The 25,111-nt window shown below is 38.0% G+C and overlaps 1 protein-coding gene across 1 annotated transcript; it reads right to left on the bottom strand.

The window, feature by feature from the left end:
• Positions 1–19,709: 19,709 nt before the first annotated feature.
• On the bottom strand, positions 19,710–23,776 carry LOC141653278 (uncharacterized). Its single transcript, XM_074461001.1, has 3 exons — positions 23,423–23,776; positions 23,067–23,130; positions 19,710–20,530 (listed from the first exon to the last, which is right to left on the bottom strand). Exons 1-3 carry the CDS (start codon positions 23,774–23,776, stop codon positions 19,710–19,712), a joined length of 1,239 nt encoding a protein of 412 aa, XP_074317102.1.
• Between the last annotated feature and the right edge of the window lie 1,335 nt (positions 23,777–25,111).

The following is a 25,111-nucleotide window of genomic DNA, read 5'->3' as shown; positions in this document are numbered from 1 at the left end:
AGGACTCGTGAATCCCTTTGACATTTGGGGTAGATTCGGTTCCCCATGGTACTTTCATTTTTCATTGGGTAAGTGGGGTAATAGAACGTTATTACACACGAAATTTGGTTGGACTCAACGGGATATAAAGACTAGTCTTATGTTTCGGGGCTAGAGATGGAATTTATGAAATACATCGACCGAGAATTCTATGGTAGAATCAATTAAAGAGTTAATTCACCAAATTTATTCAAGTATGGGTTGTATCGGTTTCCCGTACCCATATTTGTATAAAATTGGATCTCGGAATCATTTATATAATTTAGGTGCGAGGTCATTATATAAATGCATATTTGCAATGACAACTCTGATTTCATCCGCTTCTACTAGTGGAACCGCTCCACCTCTCACTAATGCTTCTTGGCTCCGATCCTTCATGGATCGATGTAAACTTGAAAAGAATGGCACTAACTTTGCCGATTGGGATGTGCAACTCCGCTTGGCCGCGGAAGGTGACGACAAGCTTCGTTACCTTACCGAAGCCGCTCCCGCTATACCTACTACTAGGTCCACCGCCGCGGTTAGGGAGGCCTATGAGGCTTACCTAAAGGAATCGGCTGCGATCAAGAATGTCTTGATCTTCTCTATGGATGCTGATCTCCAAAGGAGTGCTATTAAGATAGGCACCGCTTATGAGATCTACACCAAGCTTGTGACCATGTTTTCACAACCTCCTAGGATCATCCAATATGAGGCGGCTTCCGCATTCTTTGAGCTCAACATCAAAGAGGGTCAAAAAGTGAGCCCTCATGTACTCAAATTGATTGAGCATGTTGAAACCTCAAATTACAAAAGGTTGAAATTCCCGAACAACTCGTTATTGACCGAGTTCTCCATTCCTTGAATCGCATCAAAGCATTTGTATAGTTTAGGGTAAACTACAATATGCAAAACATGAAAACCTCTCTCCATGAATTTCACAACTTGCTTGTACAAGCCGAGAGAGACATGGGTCTCAATATGAGTGCGACTAAGGATGTGCTCAATATTAATGGAAAGAGTAAAGGGAAATTCAAGAAAAGCGCTATAAAGGGTAAGAAACCCACTCCAAACAAGGGTTAAGGGAAAGCTATTGGTAATAGCTCATCCAAGCCCAAAAATGGTGCATCTTCTGAAGATAAGTGTCCCTATTGTTGTGGTACGGGCCATTGGAAGAGAAATTGCCCAATGTATCTTAGAGATGTTAAAGTTGGACGTGTGACTCCAGTAGGTAATAAATTCTCTAATCTATTATGTTATTGATATAAATCTCAATTTTGGTATTTAGATACAACTTGTGATTCTGACCCCCTTTAAATGTGATATAGGGCATGTGAGTAAAGAGAAAGGCAAGGACAAGCAAGCTTGAGGATGATCTTCGACAAGGGATGCTAGAGTAGCCGCCCATAGTAGAAGACCTATGGAAGCTTGGCTTTTTACTTTGTATTGTCTTCTTAGTATTGTTGTATTTTAACTTGTTGTTTTAGAACTTCTTCTAATTTCCTTGTTCGACATGGAAATTTTTTTTATTCCATTTTGCAAACAATGGTTGTATGAATTTTAATGGCTTGGCTTTCAACCCAAGTCATTCGGTTTATAGAATTTTTCTTTGTTCTAAAAACTCGTCATTATGAATTTTTTTTTACATCAACAACATAAATTGATTTGACTTAAATTGATCATAAAAGAATTATAACGATTGGATCATTGTAATAAGTTCATAAGCCATGAATTTGATTCTCTCTTATACTTTTATGACCAAATATCACATCTTATTTGAGATAAGATAAAACAATTAAAAAGTCAAATAGAGTTATTTGAACTCTAAGTAGAGAATTTTAGAAACCAATTAAAAACGCCACTTATAACTAAGACTTGTAAACCACCTATAAGACTCCATACGGGTTATGGGAGGTCTTAAGATCCTAAAATTGTAAAAAACATGGATATGAGTCCAATCCTTTAACTTATAAAGGTTTGTCTATCTTACTACTAGATTACAATGTCATTACAAGAGGGTCATCTATTAAGGTCATAATGTGCGACATTTACTCTTGGTTTGTTCCTTACATAGCTATCTTTCGATAAAATAGGCGTATTTTTCAAAAGATAGAGTGGGAGAAAATTAGCAACAAACTCAAGACTAGTGAGGAGACCAAAATAAAGCTCGTTAGGTCAAACTCAAGACTAGTGAGGAGACCAAAAGAAAGCTTGTTAGGTCAAACTCAAGACTAGTGAAGAGACCAAAAGAAAGCTTGTTAGGTCAAACTCAAAACTAGTGAGGAGACCAAAAGAAAGCTTGTTAGGTCAAACTCAAGACTAGTGAGGAGACCATAAGAAAGTGATCTTTTATAAAGATTATGAAGTGGTTACATCGAGTAATTTCAAGTCAATTAGTTAATAGCCTAACGAACCAATGTGAAGTCTATGCAGAAGAGTTGCATGGATAGACATTAAATTATCCACAAAGCCGAGTTAAAGGGTAACTACGCTAAGATCTATATTATCATTGCTACACCTCAAAGTGTAAATGATCAAGTTAGATGTTAAGACCACTTTCTAAATAGGTATTTAGAAAGGGTGTGAGTGTGTGACATTAACACAAGGTTTTAATCAACACTTAGAAATTGCAATGATCATCTCAAGATTATGTGATAAGAAAATGGTTTTACTCGAGTTGTCGAGAAGCCATAAGTATACATGGATTTAAGTGGGAGTCAATATTGTCATGTTTAGACATGGAGATCAGTGGGAGAAATTTTCTTTCATATTAATATAATTGAGGATGACATGTTAACAATACCGTTGATGATGGAGTGTTCTTGTTTTCAATTCTCGATGAAAGAAGACATGCTGCATTTTAAAATTCCAAATCTATTATTATATAGGGAATTTTAAGTTGGCACATAGATAAGTATCTTATGTGATAAGATTCAATATCGGTTTAAAATCAACATAGGTTGAGGAGGTTATTCATTTAGATGAAAGTGGAATTACTATGATAGAGTCATAGTCATGCACTGAACCCCATGAGTTGTTGATCACATGAAATCGATTACTAATGGTTCCGCCATTAGGACGATCATGTATGCCAATGTATGCACATGTCATGATGAATCATATACTTGGAGCATAATGAGTCAATGACAAGTTATTTTGTATAAAAGTCATTTGAAAGCCTTCAAGAACATCCACTATAAATCCTGAAAAGAAATGAGGATTCGTTCTTGTATTTGGAACACATACTAAGTTGTGTGTTGAAGGGTTACACAAACTTTAGTTTCCAAACCTATAAGGATTTAACGAAATCCTAGGCTAATTTTATTGACTCGGGAGTAAGTGACTAGAAAAATGTTTTAGAATCAATCATTACAAATTCTACAAATGGAGTCCGAGTACATTGTGATAAGGTGGTTTATAAAGGGACTATAGGTAGTTCCTTCCACCAAGTGTTTATCACAAGTTATATGATGATAGTGGGAGCATTTTACAAGTTAAAAAGCCAAGTCTATGAAGATTTCTAGGCGTGTACTCAGAGAAATTCATGACATTAGAAATGACATTGAATAGAAGGAGAAAGCAATTCATAAAGTTGGACCAAATGGATGCATGGTATATCCACTAACCAAGCTTTTATTGCACCTTGATAAGTATATATATACACATATATATATATATATATATATATATATATATATATATATATATATATATATATATATATATATATATATATATATATATATATATATATATATATATATACACACACTTTAGATTATAAGATATGAATTAGTAATATGGTATTGACTATTCATATGTGATAATCGCATTTATCGTTTCAGTTTCTTAAACTCATCTATTACCTTGTTATATCCGAATAGGTTGTTGAGACAACATTGAACCCTATTGAAGTGAACTAGATTAACATAGTAATTGCCCCTGGTCACTCATATAAGGTGACATCTCTAAGTGACTAGATTGTGAGTCGAATGATGGCAAGTTCAAGTGCCATAGGGTCATAAGAGATGAACAGTCGATCACATAGACAGACTGTAAGAGACACTTTCTCGGGCTGTGACCGCTTATGGAGTTCTGGTAATTCATATAGCTTGGTCGTGGCGAGAGCTACTATAGTATTCTTTTGAGTCAATTCTTTGACTAGAGACTGTTCGCCCAAGTTGGCACAGTTTCTGAGTGACTTTAAATTATGTTCTACGACTTTCGTAAATGAGGTCTAATTGGCATCTTTTGGGTCATGATGAGCTGTGGCTAAACAAAGGGAATAGTGCGATAGGAATTGTCCATCCCCTTGTCAGGGTTATTTAAAAATCTCAGGGCCACTCGAGGATTAGTGAACTGAAAATGCGTGGCCACGCTCGGAAGGTATCTACGGTAGATAATTCCGGTCAGACAGTTACTCTTCAGATCGAGGAAATCACTCTAGATATGATCACTTACAAGAACGACCTGCAAGACACCTTGCATTGAGTAGGAGATAGTAATAGGACAAGAGAACTGGTGACGCACACTTGTCTCGGACAAGTGGGAGATTGTTGTGTTGCAGCTTGTGTCCTCCACAATTAGTGTGATAACATTTATAAATCTCTTATAGGTTCACAAGGGTATACTTCGTATTTTATCAGTTGATTAACAATTACTTAATAACGGTTGGCTTGCTAGAAAGTTTGACGTTATTATCATACTGATGGCGGTGATCAACTGGTCCCTAAAAGTCACACCTAAAGGATGTGTTTGAGAGATGTGATTGTATGAAAATATAATCACATTGATGCCTGACTAAAAGGTTAGTCCAAGTATTTGACTAAACAGTTAGTCAATGTGATGATGAGACGATTATTTAATACAATTAAATAATACTAGCTGAGACGAATTAACTGTCAATTCGTAAATTGAATATAATATGTTATATTTAATTAATGTATATAATGTTAGCTTGAACGAATTAAGATGTAAATTCGTAATTAAACGTAATCGGTTATATTTAATTAGCAAATTATAAATATGCAATATTTAAAGTTAATGTATATTATATACGAGATTGTTGTAATAAATGTTGTCAGGCCAGAATTAATATATCGACTGCAAACGGTCGTATGTGGAATTATTAATACAGACAATATATATGACAATTGAGAAAATGTACATAATATATACATTAAAGTAACTACCAAAAATAAGGAGATTTCTCTCCTCATTTTGGTAGTCTCGGTCAAACAAGAAAAGGGAAGGAAAAAAATATCTCCCCTTTTTCTCTCCTATTTCGGTTATAATAGGGAGAAGGGAGATCATTTTGTTACCACTTTTTTTTGACCTAATTATTCTCTCATCATCAAAAATACACAAACCCCTAAAATTAATTAGAGAATTTGGGGATCTCATTCTAGCAATTTGAGGGGCAATTCTCGGAGCATCTTGGGTGCAACGATTAGGTGAATATCATTTTGATATTGTTCTTAGGCCATTTTTGCTAGGACCAAAGGTTGTTTCTTGATCCCTATTCTATTTTGTTTATGCAATTCATTTATGACTAGTTTTCATAGATTATAATTTCGTTATAATCCTTAATTTTAAGGGAAGTATACCGATATTTCCTACAAGTGGTATCAGAGCCAAGGCTACGAAATTATTTTTGTTGAATTTCATAAATGGATTTAAACAATTTTTGAAGAAAAAATTTCGGCCGAAGAGAAGAAAAAAAATATTTTGCCGATTGTTTTTTTTTTTTTTCAGCCGAGATGGGTTTCGTTTTTTTGATGTTTATATTTCCATTTTGATTCATTCATTTTATTGTTTTAATAAGTTAAAATGATTATATGATGAATTTGTAGATGTTTGATTTAATGAGGATTAAATTAAAATGTAAATGGAATTGTTTTGATTAATGATGATTTTTGTTTTTGCTATATAGTTTTTGGCATACATGAGATTAAATTGTTGTTTAAGAATCATGTATCATTAATTCATATTGGATTAATTCATATTGTTGATGATTATGCCAATCTTGTTCTAATAGCAACTATAAACAAATTTGTTCATCTAAATGTCATTTTTCGGTTAAAAAAAAATAGGGCTGTTTTTCGTTTTTTATTTTCAGCCGTGAGTTTTTAAAAAATTTTTTTTAAAAAAAAAAAACTGTTTTTTTTTTATTTGGCTGAAAGCCGTGAAAAAAAAAACAGGCTGTTTTATTTTTAATGTCGAGGAAATTTTTTTTCGGTTTTTAGGTATAAAGCCGAGAGCAGCCAAGTGCAATAAAAATTTTTGTTTTGTTTTGGCCAATATTGATTATACATTATTATTTATAATGTATGATAAATTATTGTGAAGTAGTTCACAAATCATAGATACCTAATTATTTTAAAGAGGTTTAAAATAATGTGAGATTAATTCATATTACAAGTTTAATATGTATTAAGATTGAAATAAATGTGAGTAATTGAGGAATTGTCACTTAATTTGATCATTTAAATAGGTGGTTTGGATAAAATTAATCTACATAATTAAGGAATTATGTCTTGAATGTTTAATTTTATAGTTGATGCATTTTATTTTAGTTGAATGAATCGTTGAATGGTTTTATTTACGTATTTTTGCAATCGGTTGTAATTTGTAATACCTAGTGTGGCCTTAGTTAATTATGTTTTCGTAATGAAGGAAACATAATTTTTATGTAATTTTGAGATCTCGAATCTCCTTTTATTTTCTTTAAGTATTATGTTTTGAAATTAGAATGTAAATAGGTTTATTTTGTAATTTTAATTGTAATTTTAAAGAAGACTAAAGATGGAGATCGGATTGCTCACTCCCGCTACATGGACCAAGATGGAACATCAAGACAAGCTTCTCGGGTCCAAGGATGGATTCCAAAATTGTATTTAATGTTCATTTTGGTAGATAGGCCACACTAGGACTTTATTTTTGTTTTACGTTTTACCTTTCTTATTGCTTTTCATTCACATGATAGTTAGTGCATCATATTCCGCCGAAACCAAACCACCAACTACTAAAATGCATGAAAATTGACTCATATAAGTTATATGTTAGTTTTCATAGACATACAGATGTCACTCAGTTTAAGCCATCACCTTAGTTTATTCATACACGCATGCTAGATATTAGTTCACTTAAAATGAATTAAAATAAAGTTGATGGGATCTTCCTCTAAAACGGAAATTGAGACTAGTCTTTATAAGGGCAAACAACTATGAATCCCTTCTTCGTCGGTAGGCATAATATGACCCCTTCTACGTTGGGTAAGTAGTTTGTGTTGACTTAGTTTATCTCAACATTATAGTCCGAAGAGTTTCTCGTGATTATGATGGACTAAAGATAGACTTTGCAGAAATTTATCGACCAAGAATTCTAACAGTAGAATTAGCCAAAAGGTTGGCTTATCAATTTACAGATAATTGAGTCTTGGAATCATTTATATAATTCTTGAAGGAGGTCAATTGTATAAATGCTTGAGTCTTCGCGTTATAATAGTATTTCATTAGACTTAAATCATAAACGATGAGTATGCTTATTATATTTATTCTTCTTCTCGCAGTGTAGAATACGTCTTATTTTGATAATACTGTTACAACAAATGGCTGGAATAACGCAATCCCAATGACAAGTGCCACATTTGATCACGAGTCCTGGCTTAAAGCTTTCATGGACCACATGAATCAGTTCACACGTCTGAAAAATGACGGGTCCAACTTTGCGGATTGGGAGGCATCATTGCGGAATGCTGCCATTGCTGACGGTAAGCTCAAGTACTTAACTGAGCCAATACCGCCAAACCCAGGCCCCAATGCAGGAGCTAACGAGTCAATTGCTTATAGTGACTTCGTTATGGAAGCGGGTGCGATAAACAACGTACTCATCTTTGTAATGGAAACCAATTTGCAGAGACGCTTCATTCCCCAAGGTGCAAACAAGATTTTCACCACGCTCACTAACGAGTTCTCAAAAGCACCGAGAATCGTTACTTATGAGCATACCTGTCGCTTCTTTGATGCGAAACTCCAAAAGGGCCAACCGGTTAGCCCACACATTCTTAACATGATTGAGAATGTCGAGAAATTGGAGGCACTTGATTGCAAAATCAGTGAGAGCATAGTCATTGACCGTATACTTCATTCACTTCATGATGGCTTTGCCCTCTTTAGGGCAAATTACTATATGAATGACATGAAGAAAAGTCCTCATGAGCTACACTCACTTCTCGTACAGACCGAGAAGGATATGAAATTGAGTGGGAGCATGAAGCAAGATGTTCTCATGATTTCCAACAAGTATAAAGGTAAGGGCATGGCTCACGACGACCTAACTGTAGGAAAGCCGAAGTTTAAAAAGTCAGGAAACGGTAAGATTGGCCTGGTGAGACTAGTGGCTCACTAGGCAAGGCAAAGATCAAGAACGGTAACGTTGAATGCCACCATTGTCACAAGTCTGGATATTGGAGGAGGAACTGTCCCGTTTACCGTGAGGACATAAAAGCAGGCCGCGTCGTTCCTGTTGGTATGTCATCTTATATTCATATGATTGAGATTAACCATGCAAGTTTCGGAACTTGGGTACTTGATACTGGTTGTGGTTCTCATCTGTGTAATAATTTGCAGGGCCTAAAGAACATCACACCTCTCGCAAAGGGTGATGTGGACCTGCGAGTTGGGAATGGAGCACGAGTTGCTGCAGTCTCAATGGGAACATATGTAATCCATCTCCCTAGTGGTTTTGAGTTATAATTATATAACTGTAACTATGTACCCAGTTTATCTAAGAACATTATTTCTATTTTCGTACTCGATATAGGTTTTGCATTTTCAATAAAGGATAATAGCTGTATTTTCTTTTTAATGAAATGGTTTATGGCAAAGCAGTTTCCATAAATGGAATTTACATCTTAGATCAAACCACGAAAATATTACAGGTGAATAATAAGAAATTAAAGGTTGGTGACAAAGATCGAACCTATCTATGGTATAGTCGTATGGGACACATAAATGAAAAACGTGTAAAGAAACTCGTCGAAAATGGGACGAGTCCCACATTCGATTTTTCTACATTTGGCACGTGTGAATCATGTCTTATCAAGAGAGTATGGCAAGCGAATGGTGTTGATAAGGTTACTTTCCTTCCCAATGGTTTGTTTTTAGTAAGGTTTAAGACCAAAGCTCAACAACAATCTGTTCTCAGTAATGGTCACCTTCTTTTTGATAATAAACCTTTTATTATAAAAGAATGGACACCGGATACGGAACTCGTGAAACATGAAGTTACTAGGGTCCCTATTTGGATGAAAATTTTTGGTCTGGATGTCAAATACTGGGGAGGTGAGAGTCTCAGGAAGCTGAGTGGTGGAGTTGGGAAATTCATAAAATGTGATGACCTTACTCTTCATAAACAGTTCCTTGGCTTTGCCCGTGTTATGGTTGAAGTTGATGTCGACCAAAAGTTTCCTTCTGTAGTGGATTTCTTAGATGAGAATGGAAAGAATCAGTCTGTTAGAATTGAGTATGATTGGTTACCTGTGTCCTGTACTGCCTGTAAAGGGGTGGGACATACAGCTGAAAAATGTAGGAAGGGAGTGGAAAAACATCCTTTTACAAAGAAAGTCTGGAAACCTAGGAACAATGATCCTAAACAAAAGGAACCTGCAAAGCAGCCACCAGTGAGGAAGCCGGTGCAGGGGCCTGTACAACAACCTGTGATGCAGCATCAGACTGTGATGCAGACTCCCAGGAATCTGGTTGTCACTCCAGTTATGGTGCCAAAAACTCCTGTTGTTGAGAATACTTTTCCTAGGCGGATAATCACGAAATTGATGAGGCAGGATAATGGAGAACGAAGGAAGTTTACTCCAGGAGGGCTCTCCTTCAAGGACTCCTTGTCTCATTCATTGCAAAAGACTGGAAGGGGGTTGTTGGATAGCAAGTTGTTTGAAAAAGGGGGTTCCAGTACTGCTATAGCTGATCATGGGTAGCTGTGGTACTTGGAACATTAGGGGGATGAATAATCCAAGCAAGCAAAATGAAATAAAAAGATTTTTAGCTATGAATAAAGTTGGCTTGTTTGGAATTTTAGAAACAAAAATAAAAAGTAGGAATTGGAATAAGGTTACTAATAATATTTGTTCTAATTGGGCCATATGTACTAATTCTAATCTTCATCCTGGAGGTAGGATTTGGATCATTTGGGACCCTGTTTTGTTTGAGGTGGATATATTGGATGTCACTATTCAATGTATTCACACAAAAGTGTTTGATAAAGCTAGGAGGAAGGATTTCTATTATACTGTGGTATATGGTTTGAACTCTCTGGGGGACAGAGAGCCTCTGTGGCAAAGTATTAGATCTTACCATCTGCAGCTTAATGCTCCTTGGCTCTTGTATGGTGATTTAAATGCCATCATGGAGAGAAATGAGAGGATTGGGGGTGCTGAGATCACAAATGCTGAAATCAGACCTATGGCTGATGCTATAAGGGACTGTCAGTTGACTGATATGAAGGCTAGAGGGGCTTTTTACACTTGGAATAACAAACAAGGGAATGACTCTTTGATCTATAGTAGAATTGATAGGGTTTTCATCAATGAGGAGTGGCTTGAGCAATATCCTGATAGTTTTGCCCATTTTCTCCCTGAGGGACTGTTTGACCATTGTCCTGGTCTGGTTCACTTTGAGGAAGAGAGGCAAAGGAGGGGCAGCTCTTTCAAATATTATAATATGTGGTCTATGGCCAAAGGATTATAAGGAGGTGGTGATTGATGGTTGGAGCTGGGATGTGCAGGGCACACCCATGTTCAGAATTGTCAGTAAATTAAAGGGACTGAAGAAGGGATTGCTGAATCTTAATAAGGATAATTTTGAGGATATTGAGAATTTAACAAACTTGACTGAACTATCCCTGAAGCATTTTCAGTCCCTCCTTGTTTCTGATCCCTATAACAAGGCGTGGATTGAGAATGAGAGAGCTTGTGCGCAGGAGCTTACTGATATGATAAAAGTTAGGGATCAGTTCTTGAAACAAAAGGCTAAATGTGATTGGATGAAGTTTGGGGATGAGAATACTGCTTTCTTTCATGCTGCCATCAAGAAGAGAAGGGCAAGGAATAGGGTTTTTCAGGTCAAGGACATGAGGGGAAGCCTTTGTTCTGATTCCAAGGTGATACAACAGGCTTTTGAGGAATATTACATGCACCTGCTGGGGACCTCTACTCCTGTCAAACCAATTAATAGAAAGATTGTACAGCAAGGTGCTTATCTCACCCAAGAGCATTGTGCTATTCTGAATGCTGAGATTACTGGAGAAGAGGTCAGGGCTGCTATGTTTGCCATTCCAGGAAACAAAGCTCCTGGGCTTGATGGATACAGCAGCCAATTTTTCAAGGACAATTGGCCTATTGTAGGTGGTGATGTGATTACTACTATTAAGAATGCCTATGAAACTGGAAAATTATTGAAGCAAATTAATAACACTATCATCACCTTGATCCCAAAGATGGAGATGCCTGAAACTGTGATGCACTTCAGACCTATTGCGTGTTGTAACACTCTTTATAAGTGTCTTTCTAAAGTGATCTGTGCTAGACTGAGCCGTATTCTTCCTGATATTATTAGTCCTTCTCAGGGGGCATTTATCAAGGGGAGAGACATTGTTGGCAACATTCTGATATGCCAGAATCTTATTAGATTGTACAATAGGAAGAGCTGCTCTCCCAGAGTGTTACTGAAACTTGACCTTCAAAAAGCATATGACTCCATTGAGTGGTCTTTTGTTTCTGAGATGCTTGAGGCTACTGGTTTTCCTAAGAAATTCACTGAGCTGTTGATGAATTGTGTTACTTCCCCTTCATATTCTCTATCCCTCAATGGAGAAACTTTTGGATTCTTTAAAGGTCAAAGGAGATTAAGACAGGGAGATCCTCTCTCCCCCCTCTTATTCACTCTTTGCTTGGACTATCTTAGTAGAGTTTTGATGATGGTACAGAAACATAAAAAATTCAGGCACCATCCTTTGTGTAAGAGGATTAATCTCACTCACCTATGCTTTGCTGATGATCTTATCATGTTTTGCAAGGGAGAGAGAGGTTCTATTGAGCTCTTGCTTCAAGCCTTCAAATATTTCTCTAAGGCTACTGGGTTGGTGATGAATAGTGGTAAGTCCAACCTCTACACTAATGGAATTCTTGCTAGTCTAGTCCAGGAGATTGAGCAGATCACTGGAATGTAAAGAAGTGCAGTTCCTTTCAGATACTTAGGTGTTAATGTTTCCCCTAAACGGCTGTCTGTCATGGACTGCAACTGTCTGATTGATAATGTGGTTGCAAAAATTAGAGCCCTGGGGTCCAGAAAATTGTCTTATGCTGGTAGAGTTGTCCTAATCCAGTCTGTTCTTAGCACTTTGCACTGTTATTGGGCTCGCATATTTATCTTGCCTAAGACTGTCATTGATGCAATTGAGAAGATTTGTAGGTAATATCTCTGGTATGGAAAGGATCCCAAGGAGAATCCTGCCCTGGTTGCTTGGGAGAAGATTTGCAGACCTAAGAAGCAGGGGGGCTTGGTTTCAGGGACCTTCATTCTTGGAACATTGCTACCATAGGAATGTATGTCTGGTGGGTGCAACAAAAAACTGATCATCTTTGGGTTCGATGGGTGCATGCAGTCTATATTAAATCTGCTAATTGGATGGATTATGAACCTCATAGTGGAGCTAGCTGGGCTTTGAGGAAAATCTGCCAGGTCAAGAATAAGCTCAAGACTTTACTGTCCACGGGTGAGCCTTATACAGTTCAGAAAGGGTATGGATTTCTGAAACCTCTCACTGATAAGGTTACCTGGTATCCTTGGATATTAAACAATTGGATCTGTCCCAAGCATTCTTTTTTATGCTGGTTAGTAGCACAGAACTTGCTACTTACTCAGGATAGATTGGTAAAGATGGGAATTCTAGATAATAACTGTTGTGAAGTTTGTGGAGTTATGGCAGAGGATCACAGTCACCTCTTTTTTGGCTGTGCATTCAGTAAGCAATGTCTATTAATGGTACAACTCTGGTGCAATGTACTTTTGCCTGCACAAGATTGTATACACTGGTGGATCACATGGAGAACTCATTCTGCTACTAAAAAGAAGGTAATTGGGGTCATTCTAGCAAGTCTCATGTATCATCTATGGCAACACCGTAATACTTGTAGGATAGACCAAGTTGTTCTGAAACCTGCGTTACTTGTTCAGAGGTTGAAGCAAGATGTTAGAGCACGGCTACAGTTGATTGACTTACAGTGTAAAAATAGGTCTGTCATTGATTGGGTGAAGGAGCTATGAGGTACCCAGCTTCATAGCTTCCTTACCTAGTTTAGGTCTTATTAAAAATGTTGTAATGGGACTATTTTTCTGATTAATGATATCTACTTACATTTCCCAAAAAAAAAAAAAAAAAAAAAAAGAATCATGTCTTATCGGCAAAATGACTCGAATTTCCTTCAAACGTGTTGGAATGCACGCTACTGACCTATTAGGACTCATACATACTGATGTTTGTGGACCTATGTCAATTACCGCTAGAGATGGCTATAGATATTTTATCACTTTCACGGACGATTTGAGTAGATACGGATATGTCTACTTAATGAAGCATAAAAGTGAGTCCTTTGAGAAATTCAAGGAATACCAGAACAAGGTTGAGAACCAACTGGGTAGAAAGGTTAAAGCACTCCATTCAGATCGGGGTGGCGAATATCTTTCAAATGAGTTTGATCAACACCTTAAAGACTGTGGAATCGTTTTACAGTTAACTCCACCTGGAACACCTCAATTAAAGGGTGTGTCCGAACGGAAAAATCGAACATTACTTGATATGGTTCGATCCATGATGAGTCACACGGTAGTACCTGATTCATTATGGAGTTTTGCTCTTTTGTCAGCTGCTCTTATACTTAACCGAAGTCCGACTAAAGCTGTCGACAAGACTCCATATGAAATGTGGAGGGGAACGGTCCCTAACTTGTCCTTTATTCGGGTTTGGGGCTGCGAGGCTTATGTCAAGTGGAGACACGAGGATAAGCTCGGCCCGCGATCGGTCAAGACATACTTTATTGGTTATCCAAAAGGAATGTTTGGTCATTACTTCTATTCGCCTACCGAAATCGAGTTTTTGTTGCGGCTAGTGCGACGTTCTTAGAGAAAGAATTTCTCGAGAACAAGACAAGTAATAGAACCTTCGAGCTGTCGGAGATTCCAGAACCAACAACCGAGGAACAGATGGAGGAAGTTGTTCCTCCAACTGATGATACGGTAAATATTCCTGAGGAACCTAGGAGGTCGGGTAGAGTCTCTAATCCTCCGGACAGATACATTGGTATGGTCGAGGAGAATGACGTTTTACTCCTGGAGAGTAATGAACCCGCTAACTATAAAGGTGTCATGGCCCGTTCCGACTCAAAGCTATGGCTTGAAGCCATGCAATCCGAGATGGACTCCATGTATGAGAATGACGTATGGGATCTTATTGATTTACCTCATAAGGTAAAACCTCTACAGTGCAAATGGCTTTACAAAATAAAGCATTCTGTAGACGCGCAACCAGCTACCTATAAGGCACGACTAGTGGCAAAAGGTTTCACTCAAGTGTACGGATTGCATTATGATGAAATTTTTGCACCTGTAGTCATGCTACGTTCCATCCGGATAATCTTAGTGATTGCCGCTTTTCATGACTATGAAATTTGGCAAATGGATGTGAAAACCGCCTTCTTAAATGGTTATTTGGAGGAAGAGTTGTACATGGTGCAACCCGAAGGTTTCATAGATCCTGAAAATCCTAAGAAAGTGTGCAAGCTTAAGCGTTCCATATATGGACTTAAGCAAGCTTCTCGGAGTTGGAATCATCGTTTCGACCAGGTGATAAAAGAGTATGGTTTCACTCGATCGGTCGAGGAACCATGCTTAGATATCAAGTCGAGTGGGAGCAAGATTGTTTTCTTGATATTGTATGTCGATGACATACTCTTGATTGGGAATGACATTCCTCTCTTATCTTCGGTTAAAGGATGGTTGAAGAACCATTTCCAGATGAAAGATTTGGGTGAGGCACAAAGCATATTGGGAATCCGTATCTACCAAGATAGATCACGACGGATGTTATCACTGAGTCAGGAGTCTTATTTGGATAAGATTCTTGAGAGGTTCAGCATGACCAACTCCAAGAAGGGGAACCTTCCAATGACATCTGGGATGCAGTTGAGCAAGTCTCAGTCACCCACGACGCCTGAAGGGGTTCAACGCATGAGTCGTGTTCCTTATGCATCTACAAGAGGATCGATCATGTATGCCATGATATGCACACGTCCAGACGTGGCATATGCATTGAGTATGACGAGTCGGTACCAAGGCAATCCAGATGAAACACACTGGATAGCTGTTAAAAACATCCTAAAGTACCTACGGAGGACTAAGGATTGGGTATTAGACTTATGGAGGAGATACTAAGCTATGCGCAATCGGTTACGCAGATGCTAGCTTCCAAACGGATCGAGATGACTCAAAATCTCAGTCCGGGTTCGTCTTTACTCTTAATGGTGCTGGGGTCAGCTGGAAGAGTTCCAAACAGAGTGTTGTAGCAGATTCTACTACTGAATCCGAGTACTATGCCGCTTCGGAAGCAACAAAGGAAGCTATATGGATGCGTCAATTCTTACAAGGACTTACGATAGTTCCTAGTTCGAATGACCCGATCACCATCTATTGTGACAATAGAGGTGCCATCTTCCAGGCTAAGGAGCCTAAGTCTAGCAACAAGTCTAGACATGTACATCGGAAGGCTCACCTGATCCGTGATTACGTGGAGCAAGAAGAGATAGTGATTGACAAGATAGTTTCGGATGATAACATCGCGGACCCTCTCACTAAACCGTTGAATTATGATAAGCATGAAGGGCACGTTATTTCCATGGGTATTAAATGTGTTCCTGAGTTGTAGTAGTTGATTATGGATTCGATACATTATCTTTTTCATATACTATTTATAACTTCATCGTTTTAATATAATATTTTGTTTTTCATGTGGATTGTACTGACAACATTGAACGCCACAAAGTGAACTGAATTACATTATATTTGTTTTGGTCCGTAATCGCCTATATGAGCTGATAACTCTGGCTATTATATTATGCAGTCGATTGATGGTGGGTTCAACGAGCCATAAGTCAATCAGTTGGCTAATCGATCACAAATACGGGTTATAACGATACCTCGTAGGATAATTTTTGTGACAACGTAATGGAGTTCTAAATGTTTAAAAACATTCGGTGCCAGGTCATGGATTAGACGTCCATTGTGTTCCTAGAGTCGATTCTTTTGACTATCGACTGTCTCTTGAGATTAAGGCAGTTTTTTGATGACTTTGGTTTCTTTCTCACGGTCGACCGTAACAGGAGTCTAAGTAGATTTTTTCTGGGTCATTTCATACTGTGCTTATATCTGCAGGATTCGAGTTGAAGAATATATCCATCCTTTATCAGGTTTAGTTATTTCTCAGGGCCACTCGAGGAGTTGTAACTGAAATGCATGGCCATGCTCGAATGATGATTCGTTTATCAGTTAAGTTACTCTCTAGTCAGGAAAACCACTCTTGATATTGATCACTTGTAAAATACGACCTTTGTGAATACGGATTTTGCAAATTGTTTTACATTGAGTGGGACAAATTTTAGGATATGAGAATCGGTTATCACACATACACTTGTGAGGACAAGTGGGAGTTTGTTGGAGCTTGTGTCCTCCACAATTAGTGTGATAACATTTATAAATCTCTTATAGGTTCACAAGGGTATACTTCGTATTTTATCAGTTGATTAACGATTACTTAATAACGGTTGGCTTGCTAGAAAGTTTGACGTTATTATCATACTGATGGCGGTGATCAACTAGTCCCTAAAAGTCACACCTAAAGGATGTGTTTAAGAGATATGATTGTATGAAAATATAATCACATTGATGCCTGACTAAAAGGTTAGTCCAAGTATTTGACTAAACAGTTAGTCAATGTGATGATGAGACGATTATTTAATACAATTAAATAATACTACCTGAGACGAATTAACTGTCAATTCGTAAATTGAATATAATATGTTATATTTAATTAATGTATATAATGTTAGCTTGAACGAATTAAGATGTTAATTCGTAATTAAACGTAATCGGTTATATTTAATTAGCAAATTATAAATATGCAATATTTAAAGTTAATGTATATTTTATACGAGATTGTTGTAATAAATGTTGTCAGGCCGGAATTAATATATCGACTGCAAACGGTCGTATGTGGAATTATTAATACGGACAATATATATGACAATTGATAAAATGTACATAATATATACATTAAAGTAACTACCAAAAATAAGGAGATTTTTCTCCACATTTTGGTAGTCTCAGTCAAATAAGAAAAGGGAAGGAAAAAAATATCTCCCCTTTTTCTCTCCTATTTCGGTTATAATAGGGAGAAGGGAGATCATTTTGTTACCACTTTTTTTTGACATAATTATTCTCTCATCATCAAAAATACACAAAACCCTAAAATTAATTAGAGAATTTGGGGATCTCATTCTAGCAATTTGAGGGGCATTTCTCGGAGCATCTTGGGTGCAACGATTAGGTGAATATCATTTTGATATTGTTCTTAGGGCATTTTTGATAGGACCAAAGGTTGTTTCTTGATCCCTATTCTATTTTGTTTATGCAATTCATTTATGACTAGTTTTCATAGATTATAATTTCGTTATAATCCTTAATTTTAAGGGAAGTATATCGATATTTCCTACATGTTGAAGTATGTGTCCTCGACTATAGTGCGATCATATTATTAAACGTCATAATAAGAATACATAAAGGGATGATTCAGTTTATACATCAACTGATCAACATTAATCGGTAATGATTGGCTGACTAGAGTTTGACATTACTGTCGTTTGACGGTGGTGATCAGTTGATCCCTTAAGGTCACACCTAAAGGACAATTTCCTTAATAGATAAAATTAATTAATTGTATAATGATACAGATTGATTAATTCCTTAAAATAGAACAATTCACGAATGTGAGTAAGAATATGAATCTTATTGTAATTCGATTAAATAAGATTCGTTTTAGTAATTAAGATGTTATATTACTAAAATTTTGTTTATGAAACAATTAAATTAAGAATGAACAGTTAATTATAATTGCAATATGTTGTAGATTATATTAACATGGACCATTTTATTTATATGTAATTGGGAATTACTAGTCAATTATTGTATATAATTAAATTAATATATGTAATGATATTTAATTGTTAAGTATGCGTTAATATTATTAATAACATGTTATAAGTCACATGTCACACATTATATGACAAAATGACAAATTGACAAAAATAAAATGGACTCCATTTTACTATGAAAACCGGTTTCATTGAGGGTATTAGGGAGAAATGGTTAAATTGTTTAATTGAGTGGAAAGCATAATGATTACAATTATAACCTATTCTACTCTCTAACAAATTTTGATAAGGACATTTGCATGAGCATTTTTTCATGCATTGGCTCTCTTTTCTCCCCCTCTCACCACCGGTTTTCCCCCTCCCCTTAAAATAAGAATTGTTCTTATTTTTATCATTCATTCTTACATAATTTCATAACTTACTCATCTCTCTTCTTCTCTCTAAAATAAAGTTTAAGATAAAGAAAATTAAATTGTTCAAAAATCTTATATTTAGATTACTAGAAGTAGTAATAGAAATAATAATAAGATTAATTTTAAGGTCACTAATTCGTGTATCTAATTAACATATTAATTAGTATTAAGGGTTGTCTTGGTGCAATTAAAAGGAGGATCTCACATTATTGAGATTAGGAGGATCATCCATATATATTTTAAGCTCAAGAACAAGTAAGAAAGGAGTTCTTACTTGTGCCCTTTAACCGATTTTTCTTATGTAAGGAACATTTTATTTACATATTGTTATGCATGCATAAGATCATCATATTTAATTAATGAGTAATTAGATATAAAATTTAAAGAGTTTAAACTGAGGGTTAATGAATCTTTCAGGTCAATCAGATTTTCAGAGCCAGAGAATATTTAAGGCAAAATCTAGAACCTGCCGGAGTTGCATCTGGTAAACTAAGTACCCGGTTGTTGACCGTTTTGGTCGCTTAGGTGAAATACTTTTTCAAGTGGATAATGTTCTAGGATCTGGGAACCATTTGCCCCTCCATAGTCATGAGTCGGTATGCTCCGTTTCCAACTGTGCTTTCTACTTGGTATGGCCCCACCCAGTTGTAGGCGAATTTTCCTGCTTGCCGGTTCTTGGTGTTCTCGAAGACTTTCCTCAGGACCAGATCCCCTACCTGCAAGGTTCTTACCTTTGCATTCTTGTTGTAGCTTCTGAGCATCGTTTGTCGGTATGAAGCCACCCTAATCTGGGCGCTGGTTCTGAGTTCGTCTATCGTGTCTAGACTGCTTGCCATTTCCACCTGGTTTCGGTCTTCTGTTATGCATCCGTACCTGTGGGTTGGGACCCTGACCTCGGATGGAATGACTGCTTCAGCTCCAAACACCAGGCTGAAAGGTGTTTACCCTGTTGCAACCTTGGGTGTGGTTCTGTCGGCCCAGAGAACCAGAGGAAGCTCTTCTGCTCATTGGCCTCTTATCTCCTCCAGCTTTTTCTTCAGATTTTCCACAATAATCTTATTGCTGGATTTGGCTTGGCCGTTGGACTGGGGGTTCCTGGGAGTAGACTTCTGCAGTGAGATATTCCACCTAGCACGAAAAGCTTCTGTCTTATTTCCAATAAATTGAGATCCATTATCATATATAATCTCAGGTGGAATGCCAAACCTGCATATGATATTGCGTTTGATGAAAGATATAACCTGGGTTTCTGTAACCTGGGAAGATGATTCTGCTTCTATCAACTTAGAGAAGTTGTCTGTCATGGCGAGCATATAGACTTTATTTCCTGGTTCCTTGGGCAATGGTCCCACGATGTCCATTCCCCACTTCATGAAGGGCCGGGGCGAGATGACCAGATGTAAAGGTTCTGCTGGCTGGTGGCTGACGTGAGCGTGCCTCTGACAATCATCGCATTTTTTTGCAAACTCCATGGGATCTTTGCGCATTGTGGGCCAGAAGTATCTCTGCCTCATTGCCTTCTTGGACAGGCTCTTGCCCCCTGCAAGATTTCCACATTCTCCGCTATGGAGAGCATGCAAAACAGCCTGAGATTCTTCTCGATCCAGGCACCTAAGGTAGGGTCCAGCGAGAAAATTTCTGAACAAGACACCATCAATTAGTATGAATCTGGATGCTTTCATTCTGAAGCTCCTTACCTCCTTTTTATCTATTGGTAAGGTATTATTCTGCAGCCAGTCCTGGTACGGTTTCCTCCAGTCTGGAGTTTCTTCCTCACTGCTTGTGATGCAGACCACTTCTGCTTCTTGTTCAGGTATCGGTGTTGCTGGTTCAAGCACGTGGACAATTGGTATCGTAATACCCCATATTTTGATAATATTTATGAGAATAATTTATGTAATTTAATAAATAATTAAAGGCATTTCTAATAATAATTACAAGTAAGACGTTAATTAAATAATAAATTAAGTAAGCAAGACGGGAATTGGGCTTAGCTAATATTTGAGCTTTGGGCCGTGTGCCATTAATATATGGACCGAAAATTATTAGTATAGTATGAGTGTGATCGGGATTTGTATCGGGAATTAATAATAATATAATATGAAAATAATAATATATAAAGGTAATAATAATTATATTAATAATAATGATAAGGTTATGGGAATAATAAATTAGTAAATATTGTATGAGGAAATATTGTATGAGGAAATCCTAGTTATGGTAAGATTAATAATATATGATAATAATAATAATAATAATAATATAATGGCAATTATAATAATTGTAATTCATATACTAATTAGAATAAGGTAAATTATAATAGTTTCCTAATTGACCTCGCTTTCTCCCAAATCTTACCCTATAAATACCATGTTAAATCTGAGAAATAAATCAGAAATTAAGAGAAGGAGCTTTAGGAGACGGAACAAGAAGGAATTAACAAAAACCAATTAATCGACTCAAGGTAATTACTCATCCTAAATCGGTTTTATACTTAATTGTGCAAGCATCTTTAAGAAAACCGTATGACCTCTATAGACCACCATAGGACTCGAGATTTGAACCTAGAGCAACCTTGGACTGCCGAGATTCTGACTTGACCTTATTTGACTGACGTGGACCTTGCTAGGGTGGTTTTTGGGGTGGCTAAAGGTGGCTGGTCAAGGGGTTATAGGTTTAGGTCGTGGGTGGTTGTAGGGAGTAATTGAACCCTCTAATGGCCGAGTCTTGACCTGGGCATGGTAGGGTTGTGATGGGGGGAGCTAGTCGACCACAGTGGAGGTGTTGGCGTGGTGTCAGGTGGCGGCTGGTGTTGGTGGTGGCTGGAATTTTGCAAAATAGGGGATTAACCCGTGTTCTGGCGGGACTATTTTCGGGGGGTTTTTGGTGGTTGTAGGTGGTCTGGGTTGGGGTGTTTTTGAGTGGCTTCTATCGAGGGTGGATTGGGGAGTTGGGTGGTGGTTGTAGGCGGCAGGATAAGTGGCGTTAGGTGGTGTTTTGGGACGGGTTTTGTGGGTGTGTCAGGTGAGTGTTGTTGGTGTCGCGTGGATTAGGGCGTGTGTTTGGGGGTTGCTAATGGCGGTTCGGCTGGTGGTTTTAGTCGCTGGTGTTTGTCGTAGTGTGGGCTAGGAGGTGGCAGGATTGGTCGGGGCTGATGGTGGTTAGGGAAGTCGTGAAGGACGGGTTTTGGTGGGGGTGTTGAACACGGTTTCGACGTGTTGTGTATAGTGGGTTGTTTCACGTGGTTTGTTATGGGTTTGGGTTGACTTATTTAGTTTTGAAACGGGTTTTTACGTAATAATAATTGGAGCGGGAAATAATTAATATAATGAAATTACAATTAAGTAAATTAATATAATTGAATAAGGAATAAGTAATTATATTATAATATCTTGTTAGGTGACGATTGCTGAAGGAACTATTATTACTTGGTTCGCGTGCTTGTTATTCAGATTTGTTGAAGGAAGGTTTTGGATTATTATTTCACTTGCTTGACTCGGATTTGCTATTGAGGTAGGATAGCTACTCAATTACGTTAATGATTACTTGAATAATGTTATATGATTGTTTGATTGAGTTGTGTTGGATGAATTATGATTGTTGAATTGTTGGATTGAGATGATTTGATTATTGACTACCTCAGCTCGTGACTGATATGATTTGATTATTGACTACCTCAGCTCGTGACTGAGATGATTATATTGATTATTGGATTCCTCAGCTTCGTGTCTGAGATGGTAAGAAATTGTGTTGCTTAATTGTTTGCATTTTCATATCATGAGCACTTGTATTGGATACCTCAGAACAGGTTCTGCAGGACTTGTTTCTGGGATGATGAGACTACCTCAACTTCGGTTGGGATGATGAGACTACCCCGGCCATGGATTGACGGGATGAACGGGAGCGTCGGAAGATTAATCATGAGCATGCATTGCATTTGCATTTAATATTGTTCTTGTATCCATTTATTGTGGTTGTTTGGCTATTCCAACTCAACTTCGTGGTTGACAGTGTATTCGTGAACACCTGTGGTGAACCTTAATGGGGAGCAGATGTGACCGGTACTAAAGATTAGCTGACTCGGGAGCATTGGGATGAGAGCTTGACTTGGACCATAGTTGAAGTCTAGATCACATAGAACAATTATATCACTTTATTTATTTCCGCTGCGAATTGTGAATGTTTTTGTATTAAGTTTTAGTTGGTTAAGTTGTGATAAATATGTAATCATTAAGTTTTTAATATTAAGTACTTTGGTGAGTTGGATTTTGTTATTCACTACCTCGGGAAACCGAGATGGTAATAGTCCTATTTATTTGGGAATGTCTAGCTAAAGGCTCCTGGATAAATGGGGGTGTTACAGGTATTGTGGAGATTAATCCTTCTTTGAATGTTTCCCCTAGGTACGCCATCATCCTGGAGTCCCTGGCTTCATAAGAATTATTGATATGGTTAACTATTAGTTTGGAATTACTGTAAACCCTGAGGTCTTTGATTTTCAGATCCAGAGCCAACCTTAGACGAAGGATCAAGGCCTTGTACTCTGCTTCGTTGTTTGTGGCCTTGAATTCACTTCATACCGTCTGGACTATGAGGTCTCCCTGGGGTGACTTGAGGACCAATCCTACTCCTGCTCCTCTTGCGTTGGAGTGGCGGGGTGCTGGGATAGTGTTTTAACTCCTGGAATGCTTTCTCATGCTCCTCTGTCCACTCAAACCTTTGGCCTTTCCTGAGTATGTCGTAAAACAACCTGCATCTGTCCAAGGATCGGGATATAAACCTGTTTAGAGTTGCCACTCTTCCAGTCAGGCGTTGTACGTCTTTTGGTTTCTGCGGTGACTCCAGCTGCAGAATTGCTCTGATCTGTTCGGTGCTGGCCTCTATCCCTCTCTGGGTCATCATGTACCCCAGAAATTTTCCACTGGAGACAACGAAGGTACATTTTGTTGGATTCAGCTTCATCTGGTATTTTCTTAAAGTGCTGAAAGTATCTGCCAGGTGCTGGTGGTGTTGCGAAGCCTACTTTGATTTCACGACCATATCGTCTATGTATACTTCCATTGTTTGGCATATTTGATCTTTAAAGATCATGTTCACCAGCCTCTGATAGGTGGATCCTGCATTTTTAAGTCCAAAAGGCATGACGTTATAGCAATAGATACCTCGCTCGGACCTGAATGCCGTCTTTTCCTGGTCGCAAGGGTGCATCTTGATCTGGTTGTAGCCGCTCCAGGCATCCAGGAACATCAGCATCTCATGACCTGCAGTAGCATCAACCATGACATCTATGTGTGGTAGCGGAAATGGATCTTTTCGGCAAGCTTTATTCAAATCTGTAAAATCAACGCAGACCCTCCGCTTACCATTTTTCTTAGGGACCACCACCACGTTGGACAACCACTCTGGATATTTTACCTCTCGAATTTTTCCTGCAACAAGCAGGTTATCTACTTCCTGGTTTATAACATGGTTCCTTTCAGAAGCAAACTTCCTTCTTTTCTGCTGCACAGGTTTATAGCTTGGATCTACACTTAGCTTGTGGGTTATCACACTTGGATCTATCCCTATCATATCATTATGTGACCAAGTAAATCAGTCCATGTTAGTTCTCAATAACCGAACGAGTTCGTCATGAATGTTACCTGTACATTCTGATCCGATTAGCACAGTTCATTTTGGGTGCAGCGCGTCCAGGGTTACTTCGTCTAGTTCTGCCTGCGAGGGCTCAATGTATTCGTCCTGGATGCGCTGGCTCTGTAATTGCTATGCAGGCGGGCTGGCTGTTGATTTCAGAGCCACTTTATAGCAATCCTTAGCCTCCTCTTGGTCTTCACGTATCTCTTGTACACCCCAAGGTGTTGGGAACTTCAGACACAGGTGGTATGTCGAAGTTATTGCTTTCATCTCGTAAATCCAGGGCCTGCCAAGGATCACATTATAAGTAGAAGGTCCATCAATAACCAAGTACATTACCTGCTTATTAACTCCTCCAGCGTAGGTTGAGATGACAATCTCTCCTAGGGAGTGATTTGTCTCACCACTGAAACCAACCAAGGGAATAGCCTTCTATATCAGATCCTTTTCACCAAATCCCATGCCCTTGAGCGTCTCTAGCATGATTAGATTGACGGAGCTCCCGATATCCACTAGGATCTTTTTCACCTCGCAATTTCCGATGGGGAGCGTGATGATTAAGGCGTCGTGGTACTGCTCTGGAGCAGACTGTGCATCTATTTCGTCAAAGGTAACTGTTGGCAGGTTCAGGCGATTGTTCTGCAGGAATACTCTAGTCTATCTCCCTTTGCTTCGGTGGCATGCCTCTTTGCTGCTGAGTACGTCAATCCGCATAGCTCTGAGCCACCTATAATGACATTCACAGTTTTAGTGCATTGGGGAGGAGGAGATG

This window comes from Silene latifolia, chromosome 1, assembly GCF_048544455.1.
Source record: "Silene latifolia isolate original U9 population chromosome 1, ASM4854445v1, whole genome shotgun sequence".
NCBI classification, from domain to species: Eukaryota; Viridiplantae; Streptophyta; class Magnoliopsida; order Caryophyllales; family Caryophyllaceae; genus Silene; species Silene latifolia.
Note: the sequence above shows the minus strand (reverse complement) of the source record. Positions and strands in the feature narration are given on the sequence as shown.